Source organism: Wyeomyia smithii, chromosome 1 (assembly GCF_029784165.1).
Source record: "Wyeomyia smithii strain HCP4-BCI-WySm-NY-G18 chromosome 1, ASM2978416v1, whole genome shotgun sequence".
Classification (NCBI taxonomy): Eukaryota; Metazoa; Arthropoda; class Insecta; order Diptera; family Culicidae; genus Wyeomyia; species Wyeomyia smithii.
In genome coordinates this window covers 186,061,296-186,083,057 of record NC_073694.1, presented here as the reverse complement: position 1 = coordinate 186,083,057, position 21,762 = coordinate 186,061,296, and the positions used below count along the sequence as shown (strand labels likewise).

The window sequence follows — 21,762 nt, the reverse complement described above, 5'->3', positions numbered from 1 at the left end:
CACCCCCCTTAAAATATTTTTTTTTAATCAAAACGTATATTTGACACGGCACTATACATATAATGTTTAACGGAGCCAACTGGATCTTATTTCTAGTTTCTCCTATATGCTAAGGCAAATTTTTTACCCTCGCTGCCGACTACGAGCTCAAACTAAGTCTACAACTAAAACTATCATGGTTTTTTTTTCGACGGTTCTGTTTGTTGGAATTGTTAAATGGGTACCTTTATGCTTTACAAATAGCCGTAGATCAGCATCAAGTATGAAGTGTTCCGTTGGGCCAAGATATCGCGGACCGGGATGTAGGGTTGTATATTTCGGGCCCTTAGTGTATTCAAAAGTAAGGATCTGGCGTTACGGAATTCAGCACACACCCAAACAACGTGTTCGATGTCATGATATCCCAATCCACAAACGCAATGGTTACTGTCCGTGAGCCCAATACGCAGTAGATGTGCGTCTAACCCGTAGAAACTAAAAATTTTATCATCCAAATAAAATACTCATCAAACTGAAAAACTTTCTAGAAGACATCGAAACGATAAAACCATGCATTTCATCACAAACACCAATGTCCTACTATTTTTGATTTCGCCCCACTGCCCTAACTAACACGCTGAGAATCCTGAGTAAGAATTCCCAGGACTCCTATAACTCGGAATCGGAATCGTGAGAGGAATCGTTTCTGTGATACGGACAGAACCTGTTCGAACCGCTTATGGAAAACCTCAAGATTTCAAATTTAGGGATCACGGCAACTCGGCAACAGAATCGTGAGAGGAATCGCCTCCACGATCCGGACAGAATATTTTTACGCGGTTTTAACACCTAGTGAAAACCTGGAATATACTTACCGTTCGATACCATACATACCATACCTGTCGAACCGAATCGACAAGCACCTAAAAAACGATTACAAACACATACGACTTGCACACCGCAACATAAAAACAGTTAAACAGTTGTTCACAAATGTTAAAGACCCCATTCCACATGAACACCAGAGCAACGTCATCTACAACATACCGTGCAAAGACTGCAGCGCCTGCTACGTGGGAATGACAACAAACATGCTTAAAACTATAACACCTGGGACAAACTACTGCAACAAGGTTACAACGAAACAGATACCCAAATTAGTTCACTTAAGGAAAAAACAGCACTAATGCATCACAGTATCACACAGAATCACCGGTTTGATTTTCAACAAACAAAAATTATAGACAGACACAACGAACCACAAGCACTCCCGTTTTTAGAAATTTGCCATATTGCCAACACAGAAAATAGCATAAACAAACGCACAGACACTGAGGGACTGAACACCATATACGCTGGTATTATACACTCGGTAAAGAACATCAACCAAAACAAAACAGACAACCATGACAGCCAATCCACTACCACCACAACTCAAAGCTGTACAATCTCTCAAACACACCCTTAGCAAGCCGTCAAGAATTAGTAGACTACAGAGGAAGACGCAAAACCAACAGCTTAGAATATTTATTACCCGATTAAAGTGAAATTGTCATAAAAGTGCTTGAAAAAGGTAAGTGCTAGAAAAAGCTTCAGAAGCTTATACAGTGTAGCACACAAAAATAGGTACACATGCAGTAAGTACAGTTTATAGAGGAAAGTTACAAATCTGTTTTAAGCGAACAATACCTTCTACATATAGCCAAAGTGGGACGCCATTTGTAATACACACCAGACAACCGATGTTGGACACCAACACACTTAACAATAGAACGATTATCCTTTCTGTAAGTAAGCTAACACAGACATAAAACATAAACCAGTAACGAAAGAGGAAAACTACACACAATGTATATTTTCAGACTCCTTGAAAAAGGTGAAATAAAGTCACCGAAAATGTCGGAATAAGAAAAAACAAATCGTTTTTGCTAGTATACACGGACTGATTAAGCCGATAAACCCATCAAACTACTTTAGAAGTATACGAAACCTATGTCTGAAATTGATATTGACCAAACAATCGTGTTACTGATGGTTAACAAATGAAAATTTCTCTCTTAAAGATTCTTTTCCAGCAGTCCTCATAGGCACTGATGATGGTTATAAGTGATGCCCAGAGACCGAAAATAGACTCCAGACGCCATTTTGGAATTCAAAATGGCGTCTGGGTCGTTTTCCAGTCTCTGGGTATCATCCCGATTCCGGAAATACGGCCATTTTAGGCCTTTTCCAACGACGCGGATGGGAACCTTCTCACGGATGCCAGCGAGGTGGTCGACAGGTGGAAGAAGTACTTCGATGGACACCTGAATGGCGAAACAGTAAACAGAAGCGGAGCAGGAACTGACCTAAGAGCACCAGCAGCGGGTGACCGAGTACCAGCTCCCGATATTCACGAAGTTCTTTGTGAGATCGGGAAGCTGAAAAACAATAAAGCCGCAGGCACAGACGGACTGCCGAGCGAGCTCTTGAAGCATGGAAGAGAGGCGCTGGCTAGAGCGCTGCACTGGGTCATTTCCAGGATTTGGGAGGAGGAAAAACTGCCAGACGAGTGGATGGAGGAAGTTATCTGTCCCATCTACAAGAAGAGCGACAAGCTGGAGTGCCGCAACTACCGCGGCATCTCGCTTATCAATGCCGCCTACAAAATACTCTCACAGATCCTGTTCCGTCGTCTATCACCTTTAACCAGGAGGTTCGTGGGTCAGTACCAAGCGGGTTTCATGGGAGCCCGTGCCACCACGGACCAGATCTTCTCAATCCGACAGATCTTACAGAAATGTCGCGAGTACAACGTGCCCACACATCACATCTTCATTGACTTTACGGCGGCCTATGATACAGTCGATCGAGAACAGCTATGGCAGATCATGCACGACAACGGATTTCCGGATAAAGTGACTCGATTGATCAGAGCTACCATGGCGCAAGTGATGTGCTACGTGCGTGTTTCGGGGATACTCTCGAGTCCCTTTGAATCGCGCAGAGGGTTGAGACAAGGTGATGGACTTTCCTGTTTGCAGTTTAATATCGCCCTTGAGGGTGTGATCTGGAGGACGGGCATCGACACGAGGGGCACAATTTTCACAAGGTCTGTTCAGCTTCTGGGCTTCGCGGATGACTTCGACATCATATCACGTAACTTTGCGACGACGGAGGAAACTTACGCCCGACTGAAAGCCGAAGCTGGACGGATCGAACTGCGGATAAATGCGTCGAATACAAAATACATGCGAGCGAGAGGCTCCAAGGAGAACAACATCAGCCTCCCAACTCAAGTCTGTGTAGACGGTGATGAGCTTGAAGTGGTCGAGGAGTTCGTGTATTTGGGGTCACTGGTGACCGCCGCACCAGAAATAGAGGGGCGCAGCGTGCACGATGGCTCGACCAGATCGAAGGAGACTTGCGGGTGATGAGACGCCTGGGAAACTGACGAAACACAGCCCATAACCGAGCAACCTGGCGACAAATTCTTGATACAGCACGAGCCACCACGGCTCTCGTCTGATTGGTAAGTAAAGTAAGGCCTTTTCCAGAAACCGGAAGTCACTATATTGAATTCAAAATGGCGTCTGGAGTTGATTTACGGTCTCTGGGCATCATTACGCATCCGGAAATACTCAATTTGGGAAGTATTCGGCCAGATTTTGTTTTTTTTTCAGACACCGGAAGTTATCATTAAGGAAATCAAAATGGCGTCTGAGGTCATTTTCCGGCTTCGGCGCATCATCACGGTTCTGAAAATACTCATCTTTGATGGTATTCAACCTTGTTTTATTTAATGGTTTCTATCGGCAATAGAAGCTGGAATCTATTCCGGAAAGACCATTTTAAAGCCATATCACTCAAACACTCGAAGCTAGCAAATGGTCTATTGAAGTAGTTTTAAGAACTTTGAACCATTAATTGTAAGATGCTATTCAAATATGCATAAAATTCCCTAGTTTCGGAATATATCCCTTACAAACCGGATATCCGGTTATGAGAGACTTTTTTCGGGGCACTGCTAACGCTGATTTGAAAGTAGATAAGTTTCTGAATCTTTTGGTGCTACAAGTAGCAAATCAAGTATCAAGTATCGAATGAAAATTGGAAAAGTTTCAAGTACTTTAATGTGGGGTACTCAAGAACCTCGTCGAACACATAACGGTTGAAAGGTTTCGTATCCTAAGAATTCTCCTAACACGATTCTCCTTCAAGAATCCTAGCCCCATTTTTTTTTTTGGTTAACTCTGTATGCCTGAAGGGCACTGGGTACTGAAATGCCACTGCGACATTCTTGCTGATTGTCTTTTGTGGCGGGCCCCGATTGCTGTGCACAGGTTACGGATTGCTCGTACTCATTGATGGAGTAGAACTGTTTTGTTGTAAACCTGTACCCCAATTAGGTACAACATAGTTGATGAAACTAATGACCTGCTTGGGATTGGAGCTCCATACTTGGTATGGAGTTAAAAGGTAACTTCCTAAGAAGTTGTACCTAGAGGAAGCAAGAGCTTCGCAAGGGCAAAGCAAATGCTCTGAACTCTCTGGTTCAGATTTGCAGAATCGGCAGGTGTCGTTCAACACTACGCCGATTTTCTTTAAATGATAAAAAGCGGGACAGTGTCCGGTGAGGAGTTCCGTGATTATCCGTAGGTCACTACGATTTAGACTAAGTAGCTTTCTGGCGGTTCCAGGGTTCGGATAGATAAACTGTTTAGCTTGTCTACAGCCCTGTGCCTGTTGCCATTGGGATACTATTTCTAGCCCTTCCCAAGTTAGTAGTTCGATTTTGATAGCGGAAATGGACGTACCCAGAAACGGCTCGGGGCCAATAAACCGCTGAGCTGATTTCTGTCTTGCTAGGTAGTCAGCGTGTTCATTACCCTCGACTCCGCAGTGTCCGGGCACTCAAAACAGAAAAACTGAATTCTGTCGGGAAAGTTCCCGTAGAGTTTCGATGCATTCCCAAACAAGTTTGGAAGCGCATTTGACGGACTTAAGTGCTAGTAGTGCTGCTTGACTGTCCGAGAATATACCGATTTTCGCATGTCTGTAGTTGCGTTGCAGACATATTTTTGCGCAGATATATATGGCATATACCTCTGCTTGAAAAACGGTGGGCCATTTTCCCAGGGAAAACGTTTCCCTGATACCGGGTCCGTACATACCAGATCCCGTCTTGTAAGACCAGAGTGCCAAGTCTGGTTTCAGTCCCCAGGTCTTACCGAACAGAGTTCTGCAGGCCCAGATCGCTGAGATCGCTTTCTTAGCGGCATGATCCAGTTGTGCAGACCAGTTCAGTTTCTTGTCCAGAATAATTCCGAGATATTTGACTTCATTGCTGAATCCCAGTCTAACTCCATTCAGTATTGGAGGAGTGATGGAGATCGTTCTTCGTCTGCCGAATGGAATTAGGACTGTTTTTAAGGGGTTTATGTTTAGACCCTCCTGTAAACACCATGACATGGTGGTATTCAGAGCCGTTTGCATTCGGCTCGACAGAGCTGCGTCATCTTTACCTCTAACGATGAGGACGATGTCATCGGCGTATCCAATGACCTCGTAACCAAGCTGTGAAAGCTTGTTGAGAAGTGCGTCGACAACTAGTGACCATAACAAGGGCGAGAGAACTCCTACTTGCGGGCATCCCTTGATCACTGACATTGTTACAGACGAATTTCCCAAGGTTGCTGTGATCACTCTGCTAGAGAGCATTGCGTGTATCATGTTCCTTGAAGTTTGGTCGATTCCCTTATGAGAAAGAGCCGTATCAATTGATGCAAAGGACGTGTTATCGAAGGCCCCTTCAATATCAAAAAAGGCACATTGCGCCGTCTCCTGATAACTCAGGGTCATTTCAATCAACGTCACTAAGCTGTGAAGAGCAGTTTCTGTTGACTTGCCGCATTGATAGGCATGTTGGTTCCTGTTCAGCGGGAAGTCTTTAAGAATCTCATCACGGATATATTCATCCATTATTTTCTCCATCAGCTTGAGAAGTGTTGAAGTCAGACTTATGGGCCTGAAAGTTTTAGGTAGGATTTCGTCCTTTCTTCCAACTTTGGGGATAAACACTACCTTCACCTTCAGCCAGTTATCCGGAATATGGCCCAGGATAAAGCTGGCTTTGAATAGATGAAGAAAAAAAAGCTGGCTCTGAAGAGGTTGATGAGTTCGGACATGATAACTGCGGCCGATTTTTGTAGAAAGATGGGTAGTATGCCGTCTGGACCTGGAGACTTCATAGGGTCGAATGAGCTTAGAGCCCAGCCTATTGAAGCTTCCGTGAACAGTCGACGGGCCAGCAGGATGGACTCCCGAGACGCCATATGTCTCGAATTGTCCTGTCGCGACCCATCACTATTCAGTTCTTCGGTCTCTGTCGGTCCAGGAAAGTGGGTGTTCATAAGAACCTCCAGCGTTTCCTTGGTAGTGACAGTGAGGCATCCATCCTCTTTCCTCACTTGTCCTAGCCCCATAGACAGGGCATTCCTGAGGATTCCTTGTTCAGGATTCCTCATCAAGGATGCTTCACGATTTCTATGTAAGGAATCCTAGGGAATCCGACGGATTCTCATTACACGATTCTCGTTCAAGAATCCCAACCCCATAGACAGGGCAGTCTTGAGGATTCCTTTTCAGGATTCCTTATCAAGGACGATTCACGATTCCAATGTGAGGAATCCAAGGGAATCTGAAGGATTCTCATTGCACGATTCACATTCAGAAATCCTAGCCCTATAGACTGGGCATTCTCGAAGATTCTTTTTCAGGATTCCTTATCGAGGACGCTTCACGATTCCAATGTGAGGAATCCTACGGAATCCATGCGAATCTTATGTGTTCGTCCGGGTGTCCACCGCCGTCCGAAACTGAATGCTGCAAGCAAATCAGTGTGTGTTACAGCAAAAACCAGTCAAACATAAAATCGTCGCCTGCTGCTAATCTGCTCGCTACTAGTCGAAACGAAGACTAAAATGTTGCACGCTAGTTTTTATATGTGTACAATGACAGTCATACTCCAAACAAAGTAATAACAACAACCTCATTTACAAAGTCAAACCGTTAGTACACTTTAGTGTCGGCTGGGGAAGTTCATGGATTGCATCAAGCGATTGGTTGAACTCTAACCAAATTTGCTATGAATTTTAACCTATTTCAAAAAATATTTTGATATACTAGAAAAATTTGTTCTCTATCCATAGAGATACCAATGACTAAAATCAGTTCAGTGGAAATTAAGTTGTAAGCATTTGAAATCTTTAATTCTGCCCTTTCACTTTATTAACATTTTTGTAAGGCTCAAAAATCATTATTCAAATTTATCGAACGGAGGAAAAAATCTGGCGCCTTTGCTGCAAAAAAGGGGAGATATTTTGATGATTTTAATATACGCTTGTCTGCCAACATTGCATTACAAAAATAAATGTTAAATCTAGTTTATCAGACCCCAATTGAATTGGCAATAGTTTATTGGTATTCAATGAACGCAAGAAGTGATTTGTCATTAACTTTAATATACCTAGTTCGTTTCGGTTTAATTTTTTGTTGTTACTTCATCAGTTTCTACTACGGAAACTATCGTATTAAAATCAGTTAAAGTAGAAAACAGCGAAAAAGAAAAAAAAAGGTGTAAGAAACCCTAATTGAATAGCATTGATTTGACAGTAACAAATACAAAAAAAATCTTCTCGTCACTTCCACGTCGTGGAAATTACGAACAGAAAAAAAGTTCGTCGACATTCACTATTATTCGCACTATTGAAGAAAATTTCAGCACTGTAGTCGGTTTTTTTTGTGGCCCGATCAAGAAAGACACAATTTTAAATACACCAAAAAATGATCAGAAACTTCATCCACGGACTACAAAAAACATTCGTTTCCATCTCAAAGCGGCCGGATGTCGTACTACTTCATATTAGCCTAACCAGTTTGAACAAACTCTTTTATTTCTACGTTGGTACTATCTTTTGTGTCATATGTGCCATATTTCACGTAATATAAGTTTTCCTGTTTGAGTTACGCTTTGGTTTGTACGACGCCAAAGATGAATCTTTCGGTTTTTACTACGTCTGATCTGATTGCACAAAGGGAGCCTGCCGAGAAGTTTATTGTTTATGAAATGAAATTGCGTTTGCGAAACGTTCGGTATATAAAAATCAAAGAAGGCTCTGCGGGCTATTCCGGAAAATGACTATTTGTATTCAACAATAAGCATGGGTGTTTATCGCCATTAGGCTTAGAACTTATAGGAACTCTCCCCCAGTTCAGTTTATCCCCCAAATTTGACTTGAAAAGAAAAATCTTGAACGTTGTTTATTTTATTTGATAATCACTGAGTGAAAAAAGTAAGAAAAACGTAGTGTGTTTTCCACCAAACCACCATCTTGGTATGGTAAGAAACCAAATAGGATGGAGACGGATGGCGAGACAATAAATTAAATACTCCCGAAGATCACTTTTCCAGTTTCCGCCCCACCCCGGCTATCATCATCAGTCAGGTCGAAGTTCTTGAAAAAAAATCTTGTTTAACCGGAAAATTAACCCTCATCCTTTCCGCCCTCCGTGTACAAAACATAACTCACCATTGTTCGCCGGTGTTCATCCATGACCGCTCGTTACGAGCTGGCGGAAAGTTTATGGTGTCTTCTTTTTGTTTGCGGTAACAAAATATAGTCGGTGTCGATTTCTTTGGAGGCGGCCCGCGTGGCCTCTGCACTATTCCAACGATTGTTAGTCCAACTGGTATAATTCTTGCTTAAAACTATTATCTTTGCTTACACTTCGGCAGCGGTTGGGACTTTCGAACTTGTGTTGATACCAGCAATTTCGAGAGCTGCAAATTGAATGGAAGATTTTGTTTTGACAAACTAAAGAGTTAAATTAGTCAAAGAGCATAACTTTTAGGCAACACTCGTTCTCAATATTGGTCTGAATATCTTAGGAACTCGGAGATGATACAATAAAAGTGTAGATCACCAATTATCGGTTATCATAGTACGATTTCATTCAAGCCGTTGCACTGGTAAATGTTTACGGTACACCATTGTTTGTCTTATCAGTGGTGAATGATTGTCCGAGTGCTTTTGCTATGACTCACAGACAAGGGCGTTGCAAGGAGATTCGAGCAATAGCTCGCGAATAATAAGATAAAAATATAGAAAATTGTGTTCTTCTGTCGCAGTGCTGCACGCTCCCCGAGCAACGATATGAGCTTTTCCTCAATGCTTATTCTCTTTTCGAAACGAAAAGCTACCAAAGACATAATAATTCCAAACGCCACACAAAAGCAAAATGTTAATTCCTAGCGATGATAATTCTTTTTTCACTAATAATTTTCCCATCTATCATTTTTATCTTAGTTGAGAAAACGCGCACAAAGGTATATTGTCAAACTTTTCTTCTAGCACACGGGAAACGCACAGTCGGCATCTAGCGGCTGTCTGTCTGCCTATACCTATGAGGGCTTACTGAGGGATCAATGTAGACTATCACCACCAGACTGTAGCTTTTTCCCTTCGTTAAACTTCTCGTACCCGCTTCGAGTCTGACGCGTTACTGACGGTAGTTGACTGTTGGACAGCAGCACCTGCCTTGGAACCTGTTATCATTCGCATCCGAATCAATAACGCGATAGTGCCAGTGCATGTTACGTCCGTAATTGCCAATCGATTGTCGCTGATAGCGTTGATAAGCGCCTCACTCCCACACCTTGAGCAGGGATGCTAGTACAGAAAAAAAAACGATTGGAAATCATTAATTTCTATCCATCCACGCTGGAGGTTGGACAGATTTTCATGCGGATACCAGTGTAACTCAATTTACCCCAAATGCAATTGCACGGATACTCTTCCGCTGATCGGAAGCGTTGACATATTTCTGCCATGTCGATGTCAGCGTTATTGCGTAGTTTCGTCGCACCGAAGCCAGCAACTATAGCAACGATGCATTACCGGAACAAGATTTGATAACGTATCGAAGTGTTATTCTCTGCTAATTGATATGGAAAAAAGCAAAAGAAACGAAAATAGGGATATGAGTTGGAGTTAGCTTTAGCCAGCGAAAGGTACCTTTTATAGACATTTAAAGGACTGGTGAAAGCCATACTAAGTTTAATTTGATGTTTGTGAAAAACTGTGGTGCTACCGTTATGTGCAAACAAAAGCCATACTATAGACAGTGCAGTTTGGAACAACACCACAAACGTTGAAAATAATCGATCGAATGGTTAGTGTGCAAATCATAAAATTATCAAACAAATAGAAAAGTTGATCCCGAGTGCCGGAATTTGTTACGGCAGCCGTACAAAACCGTACGGGTCAGTAGCGAGACAACTGCCAAAATTTGCACGAGACGAAGGTGCTTTAGATGCTTTTTCTTACGAAATAGTCAAATGACGAACACGAGTAGTTGGCTTTCACTCGGGTACAAATTAAAACAGTAGATTTTGAGCTAGACAAAACCGCATTTGCCAAAACATTCTGAACTTTAAAATTAATTATTGAACACCACTCATCGAATTGTAAACATAATGCTCTCGCAAGCTGGAAAGAAAAACATTATTTCAGTTCTTTTCCCACCCACACGGAATAGCTGTGAGGCCAGTTTCTGCTTTCTCAATAGTTTATACAGCTTTATGCGGCATCGTTTTTGACGTAGGGCTACGTCTAACCGCACTATATCGAGATACATTCCGCGAAAACTAAAACCAAGATGTAACGTCGGAATGAAAGATTTCAAACGGTTATACTGATGTAACCACATGATGGATCACAATAATCAATATGTCGTTGGATTGATAAAATGATGGACAATTTTGTGATTCCTCAATTTTCATTATCACTTCATTGTTAAACAGTGAAAACTGAATAAAAGTTTCAAGGTCGAATTTTCACCAACAATGTACCAATCACATGCGAGCACTCCTGGCACAGACTTCATGAATAAACACCAACTGCCTGCTGTGATATCCTGAATAGCAGTGGCAAAAAAAAACTGACAGAACCTCCCCGTCCCAATAGGTCAACTAATGTTAGCTTCTCTGAGCCTAGACTATTTTGATGTCTTGAAGGTAAAGCTTTTTCGGAAAATTCGTAACCACCTCCACTATCAGACAGTATTACGTTCTTCTGTTAATAAATATGTTAATGTTAATAAAACTGATGTCTTGAAGGAGAACATGATGGCACAGGCAACAGTACTGCACCGAGAAATGTATGAACACTACATTGCCGCTGTTTACGCACAGTGGGACGTGGAACACAATCGAGTTGCCGTTTGAATTGTCTTTTTATTCTTCTTCTTCTTGTTTCGTATAGCAGCAAATATCAGAACTCAATATGGTTTTTCGGGTGCCGCAAAATACGCTGCGCCACCGAGGACAACAAAATACGTTGTTTATTTTTGAACTCTGCACTCTGCTTTTTCCAGATTTATTTAAATAACTGAATAAAGGGTATTTAAAAGACAGTAGAAAACCAAACTGCTCCGTACAGATCTTTGAATAGGTAGTTAAACGAGCTGTACTGATGATTATATTTTACTAGCTAAATGAATTTAGTTCAATATGACAATACTAGTTGCATCCCGCGGTGGCGGTATAGAGGAAAAACAAATTCATTTCATCTTGATATTCGAGTTCCGACATTAGTATTTGTATTTTTCAATTAATTTTTTTTTTGAATTAGAATTTGCAAGAAAATATTTTTTTCCAAAACCTTACTTGTAATTGAACAACGCTATGCAAACATTAATTGCTGATGCTAATGTTGTGCATCACTCTAGCCCAGTTTATTTTCGAAGATAACAGACATATAACTTTCAAATATGGTATCTTCGTTGTTCTTTGGTATCTTGAAACTGATCAATTTTTTTTTCTGATTGATTCTGTATACTGATAAAATGTTGAAATTGACCTGAATTGAATGTTAACATGTTCATAAAATTCTATATCAATTTCAAAATTTCTGTGAATACTGTGCAATGTGAATACTAAAACTGTAATTCGTTATCGATTTTTTTTCCACGAGCTTGTAACTGCAGGAAAAAAATTTATGTGACATCTTTGCCGCTTTGTGATCGGTGAGTGAGCCAACTTCAACAAGACAAATAGATATAGAAGGAAGTTTAATTTCTAATAAATCGTACTCATTTAAATATTTTATAGAAGGTTGCCTTTTCGCGTATTAAGGAAAATTCGCTGTATTAGAATGAAAGGTATTCATCAATGGTCCAGAAACCAAATTTAGGGGGAAATTTCTTCTACAAAGTTGTTACATATGATAAAGCGCTTATTGAAAAAGTGTCATAAATTAGGGTGACCAAAATTTTCGATGCTATCAAGTATCTAATTTTTTTATTTTTTTGGATAGAAAACCTTGTTCTACTCCAATAATTTTAAGTAACGTTATAAAAAAAAAATTTTTCTCTAAAACATTGCTATAGAGCTCTAGACCCATATTTCCCCCTAAATTTGGTTTCTGAACCATTGTGAATGTTAGAGAATATTTTTTCTTCTAAGAAATAATCAAAATACAGACCCCGTTCGATTTTGGCAACACGCAAGAATTTTTTCTGTTGCCAAAATCGAACCATGCCAATAATGAACGGTTCTTTTTTCATGACTTTTCTGACTTTTTAAATGGTCAAAGACGACCTTAACAGTAGAAATGGCCACCAATGAACTAGTTGTAGTTCCAAGTCGTTTGATGTGTCGCTTGATAAATTTGGGCTGACGACCTAGATACTTGATATTACGACCCGAACCAAAATACCTTCCTTTTGGAGGATGTTTGGAGGATGTAAAATAAATCAAGCAAACTACAAAAGTAAAACGAGCTCAAATCAAACATAGCTTCAAAATTATTGTAGTCCTACGTCAACTATGCGGTCGTGTCTTGGATACCACCCTCCTACTATTTTCCTATCAGCAGCATCGGTTCCAATCAAGCTGTCCAAAAAACGAACGGTCTTGAATATGACAAATTGGCTTTGGCAGTAACAGCATAGCCTGAAAATTGCCGGTCCTAAAGCATTTTTAAAATGTTGTACGTTTATAGATGAGTTGACAAAAAAAAAATCTATTTACGCTCTACATGTCAGGGTTTATTTATTCACTTGCCAATTTTTTATGCAATTTTCCATTCTCCACTTTTCAATACATATTTATAAGATGACACTTTTCTCTGAAAAACTAATCAATATACATATACAAGAACTGAAAAAACAAACCAATTGAAAGATATGACGTAAAAGTTGTCATCAGCTTGAACTGGAACGACCGCACATTTCTTAGTTGCTCCTCCGTGATGGATCTGACCTAATGAAGTCGCACAAAGAACCACCGTAAGAAGGCCAGCTTGGGATTAATTTCCGATTCTTAATGTACATTCAGTAATTGTGAAATTTCGGTTTTCGAATTTTTTTTTTTTTGATGCCAAATGACTTTAAAACGCATGAAACGTCGAGAATTGGTATCCTCTGAAAATTTTTTTTTTTTGCAAAAATCGACTCTCTGGGACTTACTTGTTTTTTTTTTCAATTTTGGAAGGCTGAGTTCAAAATGTTTAGAATTTTTTTTTTGAAATCGATCACTAGTCCCCCGAAATAGCCTGTTTAATGATATACACTATAACTAGCATCGAATATATTATGTTTCATTAGGGTGGTTCATTTATTCGGCATAAGGTAGTTCATAATATTGTGAAAAATTGGTATGGGAACATACCTCAATGACGTAGCATTTTTTTCACGACTTTTAAGCCCCCCTCCCCCCTCGTAGCATTTGTTCACAAAACCTAAACCCCCCCTGAAAAAAAAACGTAGCATACGATTAACTCCCCCCCCCTCCGCTTCTGAACAAACGTACAAAAATACAAGTACAGTCAGGTTTTTTCACACGGATTTTTGAATTACGGCGGATTTTTTTACGCGGATTTTTGAATTAACGCGGTTTTTTTATGCGATACCGCGCTAATTCAAAAACTTTTTCGCGAATTTTCGAATTAACGTGGGTTTGGAACCAGAAACGTTTAAGCGTTTATCTAGTAGAAGACTTAGTCCAAAAAATACCCACTGCCCTCCGAAAGATCCGGAATGACCGTCAAAGAGGACAATTTAAAATACAGGTTCTAGAACGTCTCGGGTTTTTTCAAAGCCCTTCTTGCTGGTTCACTTTACGCAGATTTTTGAATTAACGCGGTTTTTACGAGGTACGTATCCCCCGCATAAAAAAAACCTGACTGTAGTAACATACATACAGAAAAATACTTGAAAAAAAACCGTGTCTGATTAAATTTATTTACAACTTATAAACTCGTGACTGCATCTTCTGCTTCGAAGGGCTTGTGTTTTGGTACAAGGAGTAGAGGTGTTTAAATAACTAAGTATGATCCATGGCTGCAGAAAACACAGAAACTATTCCGGAAATGAAACGAGTATCTTGTAAGTTTCAGTAAAGCGGGCAATGTATGCAGTTTGCGAGGATGCGAAAATGAACGGGAATAGAAGGTGTGACTTTTAGGCTTAGAAAAAATTTTCCCTCGTCCAGACGGGACTCGAACCCGCAATCTCCGTTGTCTCCGGCAAGGTGTTTTGGCCAATTAAACTACTGGGAAAGGTATAAATAGTTCTAAACCAAAGTCGAATCACCCTCTACTATTGTGTTCCCGTATCTCAGCACGCCAACGATGAACTGCACACACTGCCCGGTGGGAGTTTATTTTTTTTTATAACTGAGAGAGTGATCTCTTCACGCACACAGTGTATAATGACTTATTATATCTACAGCGGCGCAAGCGATGAGACACCTCAGTCGGTGGCTAGACTCCGAACGCGTATCACGGAAGAGCTCCGTTGGCTAGATTTACTTTACGAACTAATTTCATTTTTGTCATATGACTTACATTTTAAGTTTCAGTAAAGCGGGCAATGTATGCAGTTTGCGAGGATGCGAAAATGAACGGGAATAGAAGGTGTGACTTTTAGGCTTAGAAAAAATTTTTACAAAAATTATACACAGTGTGCGTGAAGAGATCACTCTCTCAGTTATAAAAAAAAATAAACTCCCACCGGGCAGTGTGTGCAGTTCATCGTTGGCGTGCTGAGATACGGGAACACAATAGTAGAGGGTGATTCGACTTTGGTTTAGAACTATTTATACCTTTCCCAGTAGTTTAATTGGCCAAAACACCTTGCCGGAGACAACGGAGATTGCGGGTTCGAGTCCCGTCTGGACGAGGGAAAATTTTTTCTAAGCCTAAAAGTCACACCTTCTATTCCCGTTCATTTTCGCATCCTCGCAAACTGCATACATTGCCCGCTTTACTGAAACTTAAAATGTAAGTCATATGACAAAAATGAAATTAGTTCGTAAAGAGTATCTTGTAATTTTCACTATTAAAAGCTACAAAAAATCAACGATTTTTGTATTCAAAACAGATTGTGTGTTTGGAAATCCAAGTGATTGTTTATGTAGCAGAGCTTTTAGAAGATTTCAGAATGCCACAGATAAAAACATTTCGACAGATCTCGCTGCAATACTTTGTGCAATGTTTTAGTGTATTTTTAGTATACATGTTTCCTGCAAAAAAATCAGTCTTTAAAAAGAATGCTACGTCTATTGTACTACAACACCCCCCCCCCCCCCCCTGTCACAGCTGGTCACAAAATGATAATATCCCTCCTCCCCCCATAAATGCTACGTCATTTAAGTATGGTCCCTATACAATAAAAAAGAGGCTTTTCGGTTCGTTTGATTGGTGTGACGTCTTCAACAAAGTTGTAGATAATAATTCTGTCTTTCTGAAAAAAATTAAAAATTTGAAAAAACAAAGTTAGAAAAAAAGTTAAAAATGCATAATGTATTCGGGGCCGTTCAATAATTACGTAAGCATATTTTTCCATTTTATTGCGAATTTTTTTTTTATTTTTTTTATTTTTTTTTTATTTTGTGAATATCTCGGGACCCTGAAGAGCTACAGGTGCTATTGACATATCATTTTGAAGGGTTTTGGATGTAGAATCGAACTACGTGGTGAATTTTTTTCTGGAGTGTTGCCAACATTGAATTTTTTTAATTCAAAACTTAATTTGCAATTTCCTCGAAATACCCCCCTTCGATTTTAATTTTGACCACGCCAATGTGTTTAGCAGACAATTTTACATAGGAATCACTTATCAGCAAAAAACAAAATGTCGCGTTCCAGAGATACAGCAATTTTAAAATTAAAAAATATCGTTCTAGAATCATTTTCACGAAAAATTACAGGAGAGTTTTGGTTACACTTTTCACATGAATGTTTATTTTTTTTGGTTTATCACATTGTAAAAATCATCCTCTCTCAATTTGAAACCGTTTCTTAACAGGCGAATGATCATGTTTTTTCCTGATTTAAGGTTTACTATGATTTCAGTAGGATCATAGCACAAGTCTCACAATTGTCCTGTACACTAAACAGTTGGCTGCGAAGCCTGTGTCAAATAAACAGAACAGAAAAAGCCACCTCCGCTCTAATCCTAGGTAAAAAGAAGAAGAAGAACATAGGCAGATGAATGTTATGATAGGCTTACTTGGTATATGACGTGCTATGATATGAGCAAACTAAAATATTCGGTTATGATAAAATATTTTGGTTGCGTTCGGAAATTTGTTTGAACTAGGGTTTGCAATCCCGGGAACGAATTCCCGGGAAATAGCTTTTCCCGGGAACAAAAATATTGATTCCCGGGATCCTGGGATTCCCGACTTCCGCGAAAAGTTTTTTATGATTCACTGTAGTTTCTTATGCAATATTGCAATAAAATTAAATACGTCAAACTGGTGCGACCTGAAATGAATCATTTCGTAAAACTTAAAGTCAGTATAGTATTTCGTAGTAAACATCATTTTTATATGTTAATTTGTAAGCCTACAAATGCTCTAAGACTGACTTATTTTGACTCGTATTGAACTGATTATTTAGTATTCTATCGTTTCCTTCCGGTTTGTCTCGGTCACAGAAAACCACCGAACGGCGAAATAACGAAATAACGTAGTTAATTAACCAAAATTCTTCCTCGAAATCTTACGTTCTAATCAATAATGATATAAACTCTAAAAGGGTTTCAAATGTTGTTGTGTCAATGAAAACTAGATTTAAAACGCAGTTTATTTGAAAAAAATCACAATAGCATAGCAAATACATTTAAATGAAAAAAAAATAGCGCTCAAGTAAACAGTAATTATTTACTGTTGTTTAAAAAACATTTTGCTGTAAAAGTCCGTACCGAATATAGCAAATATTTTCCGCGTCCAATGCCTGCCTAACACTTAGTTTTCTCTTCAACAAACTGAAAGAATTGGACACTAGTTTTCAATTAAGTGTAGCAAAAGCTGTAATCGGTGATTCGAAAGTATTCTAGAAATCGAACATCAGCAGTGATTCAGCTGACTTAAGCAAAGTTTTACAGAAGGAAATAAATTTTTTGAGCTTAACGGAAAACTGTCAGCGGATCTGAAGCGACTGTTTGACGACATGAAGCCATTCAATTTTCCTCTTCTGCAAAAATATGCTACAAAAATCGATCACGAAGTTTTGATGTTAACTTGAATATGTTTTGTATTTCATTTGTTTTTCATGCGAATTGAGAATTAAATTTAAACAATTTTTTGTTACCTTTTACTAATCAACTTCATTAAAAATCTTATTTTGCTAAAAAATTTGTCTGTTCCCGGTTCCCGAGAATTCCCGGGAAATTTGATTTTTTATTCCAGTTTCCCGGAAAATCGATTCCCGGGAATATTGCAAACCCTAGTTTGAACATGTGGTTTTGAATGTAAATATGCAAAATTATGAAATGAAATCTTGAATCAGCATTTTTTTCACGTTACTAACAATGTCACAAGTTGGTTTAAAAATTCGAATCATGGACAAAAGTGTACATTTAACAAAAAACAGTTTGAATTTAAATACGAAAAGTTTAGCCAAAACTCTCATGTAACCTTTCGTGAAAATAATTCTAGAACGGTATTTTTTGCGTTGCATCATTAACGGATGCTCCTCTAAGGAACGTCTCTTCGATAACACAAACGCCTGCTAAGATACCATTAAGATCATGCTTGTAAACGGTCACTATTTTCATTTGATCTCGCTTCCTTAGCGTGCGTCACAGTCGGCTTTCGCTCGTAAATGTAAAACAACCAAACCATCGCCGCTCAGCTCACAGAAAGAAAAGGATAGCAAACGACACTCGCGTATCAAAGAAATGCACACTGTCAATCGTTTAGCAATGTTATTTCGGCCTATTTCTGTCTACTTCGTTCATTTATGTTGAGAAATATTATTACAAGATCAATGATATAAATAATTTCCAGAATAAACGCACTCAACGTGCGTAATTCTCATTACTAGAAAAAATGTCAAAATACGTTTGAGGAAAATAACATCGTGATGGCGATACTCATTTGACATGTTTGTTTAAGAATGTATTTAGACAGCGAGCCTTGGTAGCGTCGGAGGAAGAAGAAGACGATTATCGCAGTGAAAAGTGGTTTTACCGTGACCATTTCGAAGCCTGATCAAGATAGCAGCAATTTATGTAGAAGCGCTTTCGTGCGTAGACAAAATCCAAAATCTTGCAATTTTGAAAATGCTGTATCTCTGGAACGTGACATTTTATTTTTTGCTGATAAATGATTCCTATGTAACATCGTCTGCTAAACACATTGGCGTGGTCAAAACTAAAATCGAAGAGGGGCTATTTCGAGGAAATTGCGAATTAAGTTTTGAATCGAAAAAAATGCAATGTTGGCAACACTGCAGAAAAAAAATTACCACGTAGTTCGATTTTACATCTAAAACCCTTCAAAATGATATGTCAATATCACCTGTAGCTCTTCAGGGTCCCGAGATATTCACAAAATAAAAAAGGTGTTTTGCTAAATTCGCAAAAAGTGGAGGCAGTCCCATTGGCCGAGGGGTCCACCAATCGGTACAACTCTTTGTACTTATAAGTTCCGGCTCAAAATACATCGACTCACAAATTTTGATCGAAATCGGAGATGGTCGATGAATTTCCTCGGACACTTGACATGGAATGACCGATATATAGTTTTTTTTATTTTAGTTTTATCATTATGAAGCAAGCACAACACTTCGTTTCCTCTTCTGTCCTTTATTCGAGCAATTCCGTAATTTCCTTCCATGAATTTTACCGTCCACGCTTTCATGAACATGGATATTTGAACAGCTGCATTAACAATGTTTCTCTTACGTAAGATAACCAATTCACCCCCCTCCCACCCTTGTAAGATAGCGTAAGAAAATTGCACAACCTCCCTCCCCCCCTATTTGCTTACGTAATTATAGAACGGCCCCTTCAAAGGAGCTCATTTTTTAAAAATCTGATTGTTTTGTCAAAACCTACAAAAGATTACCAAAACAATGAAATCAGTCCGATCATTTAGAAATCAAGGAAATAAGTTACTATTTAAAAAAAAAATTTCCAAAAAAACAAAGATTTTTTCAATCCAATTCTCTCAAATTTTTTTAAAGGCATATTTTTTTTTTAGAAAGACAAAATATTATCTACAACTTTACCGAAGACTCTATGCCAATCAAACAAACCGTTTCGACTGTAGACATATTTTTAATTTCCAATGAGGAATTAGAATATTTTTACAGTCAAAACGGTTTTTTGATTGACATAGTGTATCTGGCAAAATCGTAATTTATAACTTTGTTCTTCCAAAAAAAATGTACCCTGAAAAAAAATAAAGTTAGATAAAAAATTTTAACTTTTTTTCTGATTTCTCCATGACCGGTTTCGTTGTTCAGGAAACCTTTGGAATTTTGTATGAAAAAAATCAGTTTTTTTTTAAATGGGCTGTTTTGGATAATTAGTTTTTGACTTACTTTCATTTTTTTTTTTTTCAAAAAATAATAATTGGTTTTCGGAGGCCAACCAGCCAAAGGTTAAAAGCCTCTCTAATAAAGAAAAAAAATAATAATTTGTTTTTGGTTGGCAAATGGCTGGACACGTGTAACTTGAGACCCTAATGCGGCCATTCACCATCTGTCCAGCAACTCCTATCCCAACCTCCACGTGGTGCCGACCGGAATACGAGTAACCTTACCGGAGATCGGGTAACCAACCCGCCAGCTACACCTAAGATGGCTGCCCCATCAGCATGATGTAGGTATCGCGACCCTGGTAAGGTAGCATACCGAAACCTGTCATCAACCACGAACAACGAATTTAGAAATACGGAACGGATCAATCGGCAAAGACCTAGGCTACGAACACGAAAAAAGATTGAGGTAAACGAATGGAAATTGGGTACTTGGAACGTCCGATCTCTCAATGAACCGGCGCGGGCTGGCTTGCTTGCTCGAGAACTACAGCGACAGGGAGTCGAAATCGCAGCGAGCCAGGAGGTTCGGTGATCATATTACGGAGAAAGGGAATTCCGTGCAGTAGACCCTATTGCACGCACTTCTTTCAAGTACCACATTTACTACATTGGCGGCAAAGCAGCAGAACAGGGCGTCGGTTTCGTAGTGCTGGGAAATCAAAAAAAGAAGAGGCCCGAAGATGGCCGTATATGCGTGTTGAGGATTAAGAGCAAATTCTTCAACTACAGTGTAATCAACACCTACGCACCCGCAAACGACAAACCCGATGAAGTCAAAGATGAGTTCTATGACAAGCTTGAGCGAATCTATGACGAGTGCCCAAAACACGACGTAAAAGTCGGCATCGGAGATGCATACGCACAGGTTGGGAGGGAGGAATTCTTCCGTCTGGTCATTGGAAGGCATAGCCTCCACTCGTCAACAACTGAAAACGGCCCGAGGCTGATAAACTTTGCCGCGGCCAGAGGAATGGCCATATGTAGCTCCTATTTTCCACGTTTGAAAATTCGGAAGCACACCTGGAGGCATCCAAATGGAGAAGCCTGCTCCCAGATTGGTCTCGTACTGATTGACGGTCGGCACTTTACGGATGTTACTGATGTTAGGTCTTTTCGGGGACCATACATTGACTCTGATCATTATCTCGTCGTTTGTAAGATCCGCGCACGGTTGTCGAACGTGCTGAAATCGCGCACAGAGAGGACGAAGCGTTTCAACATTCAGCGGTTGAAAGCTGATGGCGTGGCAGCAGAATACGCCAGAGAGCTGGATCAACGGATCGCAGAACAGCAGGAGGAAGGAGTGGAAGATATAAATGGGCTGTGAAGCAGCATCCACGGCGCCATCGAAACGACTGCGAGAGAGGTGGTAGGTACGACGCGTGGAAGTCAGCTTAATGGCTGGTTCGATGCCAGGTGCCAGAGAGCGACAGATGAGAAGAACCGTGCCAGGAGCCGCATGCTCACTGCGGCTACGCGTCAGAACAAAAAGAGGTACAGGGTGGCAAGAGCTGCCGAAAATAGAACCCACCGTCGGAAGAAGCGCGAGTACGAGGAGCAGGTGCTCGTCAGCGCAGAGGACAGCTATGCTCAAAACGACGTGCGGAGATTCTATAGAACTGTCAACAGTGTCAGAAGCAGGAATTTCCCTGTGCCGGTCATGTGTAATGACAAGGACGGCAACCGACGGTTGCAGCCAGGTGGAAGGAGCATTTTCAGGCGCTATTGAACGGCGATGAGCCGGATGAGCAGAGTAGGAACAGGATTACGATTATGAGTGACGAACAAGCTGTGGAGCCACCAACACAGGAGGAGGTGAAAAAGGCGATTATTGAGCTGAAAAACCGCAAGGCCGCTGGGAAGGACGGTATCCCGGCCGAACTTCTAAAAGCGGGAAGCGAGCGACT

The 21,762-nt window shown here is 40.1% G+C and overlaps 2 protein-coding genes across 7 annotated transcripts in view; one reads left to right on the top strand and one right to left on the bottom strand.

Moving 5' to 3' along the window:
- Positions 1–9,518, bottom strand: part of LOC129733881 (cadherin-23-like) — a 66,446-nt gene extending 56,928 nt beyond the window's left edge. The window contains exons 1-2 of one of the 6 annotated variants that reach the window (XM_055695456.1): positions 9,436–9,518; positions 8,550–8,800 (exon numbers count right to left, since the gene is read on the bottom strand). In XM_055695456.1, coding sequence (XP_055551431.1) covers positions 8,550–8,573 — 24 coding nt within the window. In that variant the 5' untranslated portion in view covers positions 8,574–8,800; positions 9,436–9,518. The other 5 variants (XM_055695458.1, XM_055695457.1, XM_055695460.1 and 2 more) reach the window with 5 other exon arrangements.
- The window catches only part of LOC129733887 (uncharacterized), a 302,189-nt gene that overhangs the window by 144,733 nt on the left and 135,694 nt on the right, over positions 1–21,762 (top strand). The window lies entirely within an intron of this gene.